Source organism: Clarias gariepinus, chromosome 19 (assembly GCF_024256425.1).
Source record: "Clarias gariepinus isolate MV-2021 ecotype Netherlands chromosome 19, CGAR_prim_01v2, whole genome shotgun sequence".
Lineage (NCBI taxonomy): Eukaryota > Metazoa > Chordata > Actinopteri > Siluriformes > Clariidae > Clarias > Clarias gariepinus.
Genome location: NC_071118.1, coordinates 21,332,040 through 21,345,205, shown reverse-complemented (window position 1 = coordinate 21,345,205; position 13,166 = coordinate 21,332,040). Strand labels below are relative to the sequence as shown.

Sequence of the window (13,166 nt, the reverse complement as noted above, 5' to 3'; positions counted from 1 at the left end):
GAGTATACAGTACCTAAGTTCGGAAACAATTTTTATTATGATTTCTTAAATAGCAATAATGTTGTTGTCCCATTGTATTTATACTGCTTTAAAGTGTAATATTCTATCAAATACAGTACCTTTGATGACTCTGACTTGGTGGATTGAGTAACTATGACATAATTGCAATGAAATGGCCACTGTGATGAGAGATCAAGTCAAGCAAGTCAGACTTGCCATTTGATTTCTACAGTAATTTGCTCATAAAGTTATATAGGCGTACACACATTTAAAAATGAGCCAATGAATCATAGGTCACACTATTTGATTTCACAATATCAGCTCTGTTGCGTCAAGGCAGGAAGGATGGTATAGGCATATGATTAGTTTGAATTGTTATTTAGTAATAAGTCCGTTACCATTTATAACTTAAGGGTGTATTTCTTCTGTAATGTGTGCATGTTTAACCATTTCACTGGACTGGTTTACGCTGTAAATGAATCTTGATAGAAATCGGACATTGATGAAACATTTATATTTTTCTGCGTTCTGTACAGAAGAGCCCTCTCTCAGTAGGAAATGATGAACCTGCTTACAAACTTCCCCCTAAAATCTCCTTATGTGTTATGCAATAATCAAATCAGTCAAAAGCTTGAATTGTTTGTGTCATAGTTGTTTACTAAGGAAAGAAATGCTTTCCTTTTTAAAAGTCTCAGAGGTCTACATACGATGCATGATAATTAAATTATAATAATATGTACCATGTAAAAGCACTTTCTTAATATAAAATGTAATTAAATAATGTTGATTAAAAAAATTGAAAAAATGTTTTACCGTAATAACCTCAGCAGCAACCTCATTTCCCATATCGTTTGTTCCAACCACTTAACATTCAGCATCACCACTATACTTATCACTGGTCTAATCATATGTCATCATTTGCACCTGTTTCTCACTGGTACATGCCTTAAGTTTGATTGTTTATGCTTGAAAAGCATTCCTCTGAAACGGGTCAGGTACAGGGACTGGACTAAAAATAAGAGCCAAACACTTGCCAAAAATAAGACTCTTATAAAAGTTCTTCCGAAAGCCTGGAGAAGTATTTCTCAATGCTATTAAAAACAAACAAACAAAAAAAAAAACATAAGAAACTCTGGTTCTTTGGAAGCAAAATGTGAAGAAATGACAGTATTGGTGACACAGTACAGCACAAGCCCAATAATGCGATCTACAGTATGTAACATGTTGTCGTGTGCAGTTGTAGAATAATTATTTCTCCATAGACTCTAGAAAATCCAAACAGCAAAAAAAAAAAAAAGGTCTTCATATACCATCTGTAATTTTGCTATATGGCTTCAGGAAGCCTGCAGAACTATTCCTGAGGAATACTTAAAAAAAAAAAAAAAAAAAAAGTCTTTCTCTTTGAAAGCAAAATATGAAGAAACAAGGGGTGGTTCAAGACTTTTGCACAATACTGTATAATAACCAGGGTAAGGTTTGCTAAAGCAATTACAGTGACTCTAGACCACTGCAGAGTCTGACAAAACAGAACCATTTTATCTTGGAGGGGGAAAAATGATGTGCAGAGGGGTGTAGAAATAATGTAGATTAAAGCCATTTCTTCCATGCAAATCTTGTGAAAGCACTGGGAAACTGTATGAATCATCAAAATCTTGGCAATAAAAAAGATTATTATTACGTTAATGGATAAAATGCCCATTATTTCGAACATTTTACTTATATCATGTGCTGTCTCTTTTTATAATTTGCTTCTTATTACATATGCTTCTATAGCAGAATTTACAGCCAGACATAAAGGCATATAGAAGCATCACTTTTAAGTGTAAGTAATCTAATGCTGCCTAATGCTGTTTATATAAATATTTAATCTCAAGTTATTGATTAGACGTTGAATAATTGACTAATTTGGGATATGGTATGATTGGAATGCTTGAGCGAGAATGTAACTCAGCCAGGCCGAGTCAATAAAGCTAGCGCCTGAGACGAAAGACAGATGGAGAAACAGGAGAAAGGGAAAGTGCCTCCTGTTAAATATGTCACGTAGACGTCAACCTGGAACTTTTTACAATATACACATGTCATGAGAGGTGACCTGGATGGGGTGATGAGTGTGAAAATGATAGGATAGGACGGGATTGGACGTGACGTGTTAGATCGCTTGCTCTGTCACCTTCTGCAAAACACCATATTAAGAATCATAAAGTGATTTTTAAAAGAATATACAGTATATATATATATATATAAAATAAAGCCAGAGCTCTCATGTGACTTCTCCATGATGTTCTGTCCAGCATTAACGATATCTCTAATACCCTTTCCAAGTACTGCTGGTCTTGTTTACTAGTGAGTATTATATTTTGCATACAGTAAGTCAAGTTGTCATCAAGGACAAAGTAGTGGTTTGCAAAGTGAAAAGTGGTTACCATCCCATCTTAATGTCACACCCCAAAGAGATTGATTCGTCTTAAGTAATTTTTTTTCTAATCTGTTAAGAATTAGTTTTCAGGTTATTTTTTAACCTGTTTATTATTGGAGTTAAGTTGGTCCAACAGCTCCTGTTATTCCTTCTTTTCATGTTACCAAGAATCCACAAAGTCATTCATCCTGGAACCCTTTCCCATTAGGTAAAATTAAAGAAACTGCTATACCTACTGTAAGAGTGTTACACTGGAGACTCTGTACAGATATGCTAAATGAAACCATCTCATGCTAAACTTGATTAAATCAACGATTACACTCAATTTTAATCCACCTGGAGTATTCAGAGAATCTCACATAGATTATAAGCTGTTACTATAGAAACAATAATTTATTAAAGCAAACTATTAAAGTGAGCACATGATATGAACCTGTGACAGTCCTTGCAGACTGAATTACACTAAAAATAACATTGTGGTTACAAATGTAACTGTAGGATGTACAGTTGACTATACATGTAAAAGATTTGCTAGCAGTTTGAGCAGACAATCACACACATCATTTTGCTTCCACCTAAAATAAAAAAAAAACAGAAATTGTTTTTACCCATTTTTAGCTCTATTTTTTTAATTATTTTATTTTTTAAATAATTGCTTTATATGGATCTAAATAGAGCATAGTTCCTATGCAGTTTCCTCATGATGATGTATGAAATCTCAGTGATCTCTCCAGTGATAATTCTAATTCCTGTGAGTTTTGTTTACTAAATTCTTGAGATTCTTGTAGACATATTGGAAACAATTTGACAACATCGTTTGACAGAGAAGTGGTGTAACGTCTGTAGGACATAATACATATGTTACATTTGGTCTTCCTTTACAATGAATCAACAGCGTACACACACACACACACACACACACACACACACACACACATATAATATATGTTACATAGTAACTGGTTTTAAGTCCTGCAAGTTGCAAAGTGGGGTCTCCGTGGATTAAACTTGTTTGTCCAGTACATCTTACAAATACTCAATTGGATTGAGATCAGGGGAATTCAGAGGCCAAGTCAACAACTTTAACAGTTTTTGCACTGGGCAGTTCTGCTCAAAGAGGCCACTGCCATTAGGGAATACTACTGCAGTGCAGGCTGTTCCTTGTCTGCAACAATATTTAGGTAGGGGGTACAAGTTAAAGTAAGCAGCACATAAATACAAAAAAAGATAAATGCAAAAAATTCATAAATAAATAAATAAATCAATAAATAAAAGTCAGACTGTGTCATCCTCATGTGTGCCCAGTGTATACACTTTTACCAGTGGACAGCGTCAGCATGCTCACTCTGGTGGGTCTAAGGCTACACGGGCCCATGTCCAGCCAACTCCCTGTCCTGACACATTTCTGTGATAGTCAGCATTAACTTTTTCCCCTTTCTACAGTAGTTCTCCTGGGTCGAACCAGATGGTCTAGCTTTTGTTCCCAGTACACGTTAATGAGCATATATACGAGGGTGAGTAAAAAAATTACCTGCACTCTCCCTGTGAAGATTATTTAATTTATTTAAATAAAATTCTTAGAAAAGACAAATACGTCATTTTTCTACATAATTTACTTGCTTTTCAATACGATTTGTCCATCTATTCACAAACTTTCGTATTCCTTAATTAAAAATGTTTTGGGCTAAGCTTTGATCCACAAATGCACTGCATTTATCAGAAGTGATTTTTTGTCCTTGTAGGGCTGCTTTCAGGGAACCAAACAGGTGAAAGTCTGATGGAACAAGATTAGGACTATAGGGAAGATGCTTTAACACCCCAAAACAAAGTCTTTGCAGGGTATCAACAGTGTGGGCAGAACTGTGGGGATGTTTGTCATTAACTGTGAACGAGGACAGGCGTCCAGCTCCTTCTTGATGATGAACACTTGTGCGACCTTCCTTGAATTTTGCATTTGCATTTCCTTCTTCATGACACAACACTTTCTCCATACAATGCACAAAATCTTTTGCATAAATACCGGCATACCTTCAGACCACAAAAAAACTAATTACTGTATACTGCTCTTCTTTTGGGCATATCATAAGTGGTGCAAAAATGGGAATACGTGAAACACGTAAAATGCGAATACGTGAAAAGACATGAAATGCGAATAAGTACAATGGTAATCACAAACGGACTACATAGGTTCCTGGATGGATGGATATACACTATATGGACAAAAGTATGTGGCCAAACCTGTTAATTATTGAATTCAATTGGTTTCAGTTCGGCCCCTTATCCTCAGTAAAAGCAATCTTAATGCGTACCAAGAGATCTTGGGCAATGTTATTCTTCCAACGTTAACTTGTGGCAACAGTTTGCGCAAGGCCCTTTTGTGTTCCAACATGAATGTGCCCCAATGCACAAAGCAAGACTGTAAATACATGATTTGATGAGTTTGGTGTCAAAGAACTTGACTGGCTCAAACAAAGCCCTGACCTCAACCCCATTGAGCACCTTTGGGAAGAACTGGAACGGAGATTGTGAGCCAAACATCAGTCCATGACATCATAAATGCTATACAGAACAAATGAATACGAATTCCCACAGAAAATTAAAGTATATGTTATTTAATACAATGCCATTGCTGGGCAGGTATATATATATATATATATATATATATATATATATAGAGAGAGAGAGAGAGAGAGAGAGAGAGAGAGAGTCATTCTGAATCATTCCCCAATAATTATTTGAATAACTATTTAATTTTTACTATTTACTTTGAGTAAAATACAGTATACGGCGGTACTACTCGGCTTCTTGGACAAACACCAACTGTGTAAATAACAACCACAAAAACATGCACTCCTAAGATGGCGGCCCCGCCCCTAGGCCTGAGAAATCCCTGCACGCGTTTAGTGCTGCTCAGCGATTGGCCAAGAAGTCCGGCGCGCGACGTAGGTATGACGTCAACGGACGTAAAGCGCAAACTTTTCGGCCAAAGTTTCAGCTGCTCCGCGGCAGACGATCCGCTTACGCGCGTTTGCGGCTCCGATTTTAATAGTTTCGTCCGGTTAAAATGACAAGAAGGAGATAGTCGGGCTCGACACGGATTGCGGTTGTCTTTCGGAACGGAGTTTTTGTTCTAAAAGTGTTTTTTTTTTTTTAAGGGAAATCCTCTTTTCGGAAAAGTTGGGGGGAAAAGAGAGCTGTTAGACCCCTAGACCCTCCGTCACGGAGCAGGACGGGCAGAGAGCTCAGGATGGAACACACGGTATGAACACACACACACACACACACACACACACGATACAGGAACATTTAGTATATGTTTCATTTAATTTGTGGAAACAGCCGTACAGTGTTTGTTAAGCGCTGTGGTAAAATGTGGACTAACACCCGGTCTGTGTGTGTGAGTGCGTGCGTGCGTGCGCGCGCGCGCGGGGCTCTGTGTTTTTTCTATCAAATGTCCTCGCGAGGAGAGGAGTCTGTCAGTTTGTCGGTTTTTTTCCACACGTCCCCAGCAGGATTTATATATAAATATATTTTTAAATAAATAAGCGTTTCTTTAAAATTACTTACGACTTGGTCTCACAAAACATATAAAAAAACAAGGGAAACATTTTTAATGGGTGGGAGAATTGTATGTTTAAGTAGCGTTTATTTAGCTCGTATCAGTGGGACGTCCTCACAAGAAGAGTAAAACAACCCTGTGTGTGTGTGTGTGTGTCAGAGAGAGAGATGATCCTGGTTAATCTCAGTGATTCAGTGTGTTTAGGTAAATCACGACATTGGATAAATTATGGCCTATCCTCTTAGGCCCTGTCATTCATCTCAACTGCAACAGTTGCTTTTGGAATAATAATAATGATAATAATAATAAAAATGATAATGAAGAAATACAAAAATTAGAATTAAGTGCATTGTTTATATAGTGTTCAGGTGACATAACAGATTACTTGTACCACCACCAACAAAAAAAAAAAACTTGTAAAAATATGTTCTATATGTATATGAGAAACAATCTTGGGAATTTTAATGCAAATACTATACATTACACATGTAAATGTCATTGTTTTTAAACTATTGAAGCATTTGCATGACTCGGTTTTATCACTTAAAAAACAAGTCCATGTCATATTTATCTCGTCTTAAATCTACTTTTGTCATGACCACAATTGTTTAGTTTTTTTTTTCTCTCTTCTTTTGTATTTTTATTTATTTTTTATAGTTTTGGAGTGGCAATGAATTGTTGTGTTTTTGTGCGCTGAAGCCATGTGTTCACGTCCAACAGCTGCTTCCACTAAAGAAATTTGTTCCCATACCACAGTTAAGAGCCCTGAACTTATACACAAGTGAGCATGATAATGTGATTATAATGCCGTGCAAGACAGTAAATACGCGATATGATCCATGTCAACTTCTGTAAATGATTTGATAGCGGTTGAAATTATTTTTATCAAACAGCAAATTATTCTATGAAAAAGCAAAAATTAAACTGTGGGAAAAAAAGATATCAAGTGAGTATTTTTGTAGTAGCTTAAATAAGAACTGAGTCAAGAGTAATTTTTGGACACTACTGAATAAGGCAGTGTGAAAGTCTGTGGTTGTGCGAATTTTTCTCTTGCACAAGAATCGTCCTTGTGCGTCCACATGCCTCAGTGGCCATTTATTTAAACTGGTGCACTTCACACTACCCGGCCTTGTCCTGCTCTTTCCTCGCACACCTTACTTGGAGGAAGGGATTTTTTTTTTCTTTTTGGGGTGAAAGAGTGCCAGTGTGAGGCTCGTTTCAGTGCTCAAAGAACCATTCACAGGCGCATGTTGGTTTTTCCAGCCGCTTTCTGCCAAAATCCACCACCATAAATACGAAATCCAGCGGCACATGCATCTCATCGTCTGCTTTTGCGGTCAGCCATTAGCGACTTTTATTGAGTTTCACTCCTCTGAAGCACATCCAATCTGGTGTGTACTTTTTTACGTTTTTTTTAACACAAATTTGTAGCTTTAGATAAGTGTGCTCACACACTTTGAAAATGTTGCTCATCACCAAGTTGTTTATTGAAACAGAATAGCTAGGGTGGCTGTCCATTTCATTGTTTATGCTACATGTAAACGGTGCTAGGCGCTGAAGAACAGTCCCTGGTTCTCAAGAGGATGAGAAAGGATGGGAGGAAGAAGGGAACAGGGGAGGGAGAGGGTGAAATCAAGCCCGGCAGCACTGTGCCGCTCCTATTGTAAACTTCCTGTCAGCGCAGATGTTAGTGCCTGGAATCAAAGTTTTGTTCGCAGTTCCCACCCACACATGCACTCGCATTCACACACGCACATGCACACACACTCTTGAGACACGATCAAGCACTGGGGTCCTTCAGAAGCTTGCATGCTTTTCTCTTTGCCACTTTTTACATGTCGCACAAACAGATGTTCGCCCTCGCTCTTTTCCCTGTCCTCACAGCTCTCAGCTCTCTCGCACACGCACGGAGGATGTTATCGGAGGGTGTAGGCACAGAAAGGAAGTGTGTTTTCTATCTCTTCAGTCCAAACATAGCAAGCATTCCACATCTCAGGATTCCACAAGAAAGCGCCGCCATGTCCCTCAGCTCATTAGGAGCTTTATATCTGCCATCTGATGTTTATATGAAAGGCTGTGAGACAGTCTGAAAGGGTTTGTGTGATGCAATCTGGTGCAACTGCCTGTTATCAGAGCGGTCAGGTGTGTGTGTGTGTGTGTAGGGCCATGTTTTAATATCTTGGTGGGAACCAAATGTCCCAAACAAAGATAGGAATATCAAAAATAGGACATGGATAGGAATATCAGAAATAGGAAATGGATAGGAATATCAGTTTTGACCCCTATCTGTATTTCTGCATTTGTGGTATGTACGTGTGTGTGTGTGTGTCGGTGGGAGAAAAATCTCCTGTTCCTTAGTTTGTGTGGATGATGTGGCGTGCGTGACCAACAGCAGAGTGGCGGTAATTTTCAGCCATTAGAGGTGTTTATACAGAGAGGATGCCTCACCCATGTTCATATCTAACTAGATAAGGTTGTCTTTCATCATTTTCTCCACCATGCATTTCCGACATTCTCTTAGCACAGAGAACTGACTCTCTGAGCCTTGTATTAAAGCCTTGGAACTTGTTTATACATACATGCAAACATACATACATAGATATTCACACACTAGTCGGCCATGACATTAACACTGATTATCAATTATATGGCAGCAACTTATCCACCAGAAGTCTAAGTGGTGGCTCAGACATAATGGTTTGAGGCTCTGGTTGGGTTGAAGCGCCAGCACTACAAAGCTGCCACTGTTGAGCCCTTGAGCAAGGCCCTTAACCCCATCTGCCCCACTGGTGCTGCATCTTGGCTCACCCTCTGCTCTGACCCCAGATTTCTAACTGGGATATGTGGGGGAAAAAAAATCATTTTACTGTGCTGCAAGGTACATGTGACCAATACTTTAATCTTTAAGCAAAAGCTGATTTGTCTGGTTCGATCCCACAAAAAAGCTAATTAATTGCTTAGCAATGCTAGCTATGCTCGAAAGGTATCAGAACACTTGGTGCATCACAGTTTGCTGTGTATGGGGCTTAGCAGGCATAGCGTTCAAGGTTGTTTATCCGGCCTCCAAACTCTCCAGATCTCAATCTGATCGAGCATCTGTAGAATGTGCTGGATAAATAAGTTTGATTCACAGAGAATCCACCATACAACTGTTGCTGTTGTCATGGTGCCAGATATCGGAGCACACCTTTAGACGTCCGGTGGATTCATGCTTTGAGGGGTTCAAGCTGTTTTGGTGAACGAAGGGCAACCTGCACACTATTGGGCTTAAACTTTTTTTTTAAAAACATAAAAACATAAGGTTTTAATGTTATGGCTGATCGGTGTGTGTATATATTGTATACAATACATATTGTGGCCAGGTGTATGTATAATGCATGTGTGTAAACTATATAAAAATTACAAAGTTTAAAAAGTTGTTTTAGAGACAGTTAAATCTATTTATAAGTCTATTCCGTTTCATATTAGCATTTAGCATTGTAATATTGCATGTTGGCTGTTTTTTAGTTTTGATTCGCATTTAAGCAGCAAGCCTTAAATCCAAAAAAAATCTTTTTATATAAAACTTTGTCTGTTAAAGCGTTCAGTTGTTGTATCTGGTAGTAATTCTACGAGGTGATTGGACTTCTGATTACATGATGTATCTGAGCAGATCACATAAACATCTTGCAGGACTGGAAAAATTGGGAGCCCAGCCGCTCATTCATGCCCAGTCTATTGATTTTTCAATCATAGTTGTTGGGCAGATAAGCAGGATTAACTATTTTATTGTTGCTCACAAAGTGTTCAGATTTACAGTGTTTAGATTTAATGTGCCCACTGTATTTTAAGCATCCAGATGTGGTAACTAGATCAGAAGCTACTTATGTGAAGTCCGACCACTTTTGTTCTGAATTCAAATGTGGATATGCTGATGAAACCAAGCAAAACAAAGCACACATGAAGTTATCCAGACTCTTTTATGTGCAGAATGCCACATCTTATAGTTGCAGTGTTAGTCGAGTTTTTTGTCTCCATCACAATGTGCTACTACGAGGATATTTCTCACTCATTAGACTTGGGCTTAAATTAGACATTTAATTAAATTAGCTTAAGATGTCATTTTCTATTCTCTGGACTTCTGATTCAAAGATTCTAACATCAATATAACACTTGTGAGGCGACCAGACATCACTGTTTAATACCAGTCCAGTAAATATATAGATTTTTAAGCGAGGAGAAATGTTCTGTCTCCTGCCGTTTCTTGTCAGAATAAACAGGATGGATATAAATCACTCGAGCTGACGCCAGTGATTTGTCTGCGCCTAAAGTGAATGCAGCTTTAGAAGTTGATCGCTGGAAGACGGGATGCTTTAAATGCTGTTCTTTAACACTCTCCGGTTTTGCACGCAGCTTTGAGAAGCGCTTTACAGAGCTGCCCGGCTTTTGATACGGCTGTAACTCGAGCTTGGAGCTCTTCAGCGCTCAGCTTTTGTCCCCTTCAGAGCGTCTTTAGGGAGGAGGCTTTGTCAGGAATAAAGAAAAGCGGCCGCACCCTTCTCTGGGAGATGAAGCAGGGAGGGACGGTGTGTTAGAAATACAGATAGTGCACCTGTTGTCCTGGTAGCCTGATACTCTGTCCAATTAAAGGAGAGGGAGAAAGTGAGTGAGCTAATGTTCTATTGTGATCATCCATCTTCTTCATCTCTCAGTTCTTTTTTTTTTTTCCCTATTAGTTGCTTTTATTCTTTGGAGCGTTGAACCGTGAAGCGGGGGTGTGTGTTTTAGTGTAAATAGAAGTAATTAAATCATGCTGTTCTGTAGGATTTTAGTTACAGCCATGTGTATAACTCAGTAAAATGGTGTTGGGTTCCAGGGTGGACTGATTGTGCATGCACTCACAGTGCTTTGCATTCAGAAGTTGTTTCAAGGTTCAGTGAGTCAAAACATTATTACTTTATTAAGTACTGGTATGTGTGGACTTCCTGCAAATCCACATAACTATATAACCTACTTCGTAAGCACAATGGGGTTTATAGCCACAAACATTTATTTATTTTTTTTCTATTAATTACTACTTCTTTGCCTAAATAGGCAGGGAAAACATCTTGCCTGGTAGATATCTAAAACTCGAACTATGTGGATTACCATCCGAAGGTAATAGAAAATAGTACATGGTACAATGTTTTCCTTTAAACAGCTTAATCTGTGGCAAACAGCAAAGGAAGTTCTTGTCTGTCTGATGGCAAATCAGGATTCTTTTGTTATTTTCTTTTTTTGGAAAGTCTCTTGGTGTTCGAATCAGGTATGTGCCAGGGATGTAACTGATTACCATGATTACATTATTCAGAATAAAGGGATGTGTTCTAAACAAGTAGAAATTGAAGGCACACTTTTTTTTTTCTTCTTCCTTTTCTTTTTTTTCCCTAATGTGCATCAGGATTTGGGAGGAACAAAGTCACCCACGCACAAGGTTTTGTACTGTTGTGCAGTCAGGCTTGTCAAACTTGTGAAGCTTTCAGACAAAGAAATTGATTAATAATTAGGGATGCAGGGGGAAAAAAAATCACACTGCAGTTTTTTTTTAAGACACATTGAGATTGAAATTTAAACTGCGATATTTCATTGTTAAATTACCATTTTGTGTTGAAACATATTTATCTAGGGAAACACTAAATAAATGGAGAAATTATCTCATTAAGTAGTGTTTGCCAATATTTACATATCAACTCTCAGAAAAACAACTTTAATTGTTAAAAATCTCCATGTAATTCCTGACTGCTTTTGTATTACTTATAATAAATTGCAGGCATTTGTGATTAAATAATTGCATAGATCCATATCATGATTTTGATTTCTGCGTTTAACCTTAGTGCCTGGTCTAAGCCAGTCTGGTCGGTGCTGTTGTACTTTGTCTTACTAGTTTTTTTTTTTTTTTTTTATATTTTGGGAAATCGCGCCAACTAAATAAAATTATAAAATAAATACATTCATTAAATAAATAAAGTAAGATGTAAAAGGAACACACAGGATCGCATCTCTGTCTTATGAACCTGAGATATTTAAAGCATTAAACAATTATCGATCAGTTACATCACTAGTCAGTATACACTACCTATATACAGCTAATTTCAGGTAAGCAGTCAAGACAGTTATGTTTATGCAGACAAAGGTCCCTTTGTCTTCTTCAAAAAGCAGTAGCAGTTTGCAAACATATGAATCCAAAGCTTCTTTCCGGGGCTAAAGTGGTGACTAATGGAGCAGCAATTTGGCACAACAATCAGTCGCCAGTGCTAAGGTTTGTAGTCACCTCTTGGCTGATCCTCAATAAGATTTATTCCAGGTCAGTGACTAACTGTAAAGGGACAAGTAATTGAAATCTAACAACTGCTCGTGTAATTCAGCGTTGTGGCTAATGCACTAGGTATGCAGCTCAAAGTTCCTAGCAGTCTTTTCCTTTCATATTCAGATGACGGGCTAATTGTAAAGTTATGCAGTAGGTAAGACCCTGACCCTATATGCCTGGTCTGGGGTCAGAAGCAAACAAAATCCTCCTGCCTTAGTCTAAATAAGCCACTTGTTATTGTCTTGACACACTAAACATTGAACATCCCAGGCTAGTTAATAAATGGAAAGTGTAATATAACTGGATGAGTCATTGCCTTTCTTTGGAGATCAACCGCGTCCATTCGAGACCTGTCGAACTCGTGATTGTCTGGACACACTTTGAACTGTGACTCATCCTGAGAATACTTGCGCCTTTAGATGTGCCTCAGTGAACATGCATAAAACACAAACTCAAGTCCTTAAATCAAATTTTTCTTTGATAGTTTTTCATTTGATTCTCTTCGAGCCAAGAGTTCCATCAGCTCTTGCCTAGTAACTCATAAGCTTGAAATGGTTTTAGTTGACTCCAGCAAACTTTCCCCTTTATTTTCTTAATATTATATATTTTTAAAAGGCCTTGCACCAGCTTCACAAAGTCAAATGCTCAAAGTCACAGAAATCCATATTTGAACTAGCTTTTAGAAGACGCATGAAGAAAACTATCAAGCATTATTAAAAAAATGAAAGCGATTGCTCCAAGTTAGCTAAACCTCGGTGTCCCGGTCCCCAACCCCCCCCCTCCAAACTGCTTATCTATTGTGTGGATCTGAAAAATTTGGTTTTGCACAGGAAGTGTACTGTAAATCAAAGGTTTCTGTATTTCTG

The 13,166-nt window shown here is 38.0% G+C and overlaps 1 protein-coding gene across 1 annotated transcript in view; it reads left to right on the top strand.

Moving 5' to 3' along the window:
- Positions 1 to 5,389: 5,389 nt before the first annotated feature.
- The window catches only part of tnfrsfa (tumor necrosis factor receptor superfamily, member a), a 28,654-nt gene continuing 20,877 nt past the window's right edge, over positions 5,390 to 13,166 (top strand). Inside the window, exon 1 of the mRNA XM_053478824.1 lies at positions 5,390 to 5,675. Coding sequence (XP_053334799.1) covers positions 5,664 to 5,675 — 12 coding nt within the window. The 5' untranslated portion in view covers positions 5,390 to 5,663. The remainder of the gene's footprint in view (positions 5,676 to 13,166) is intronic.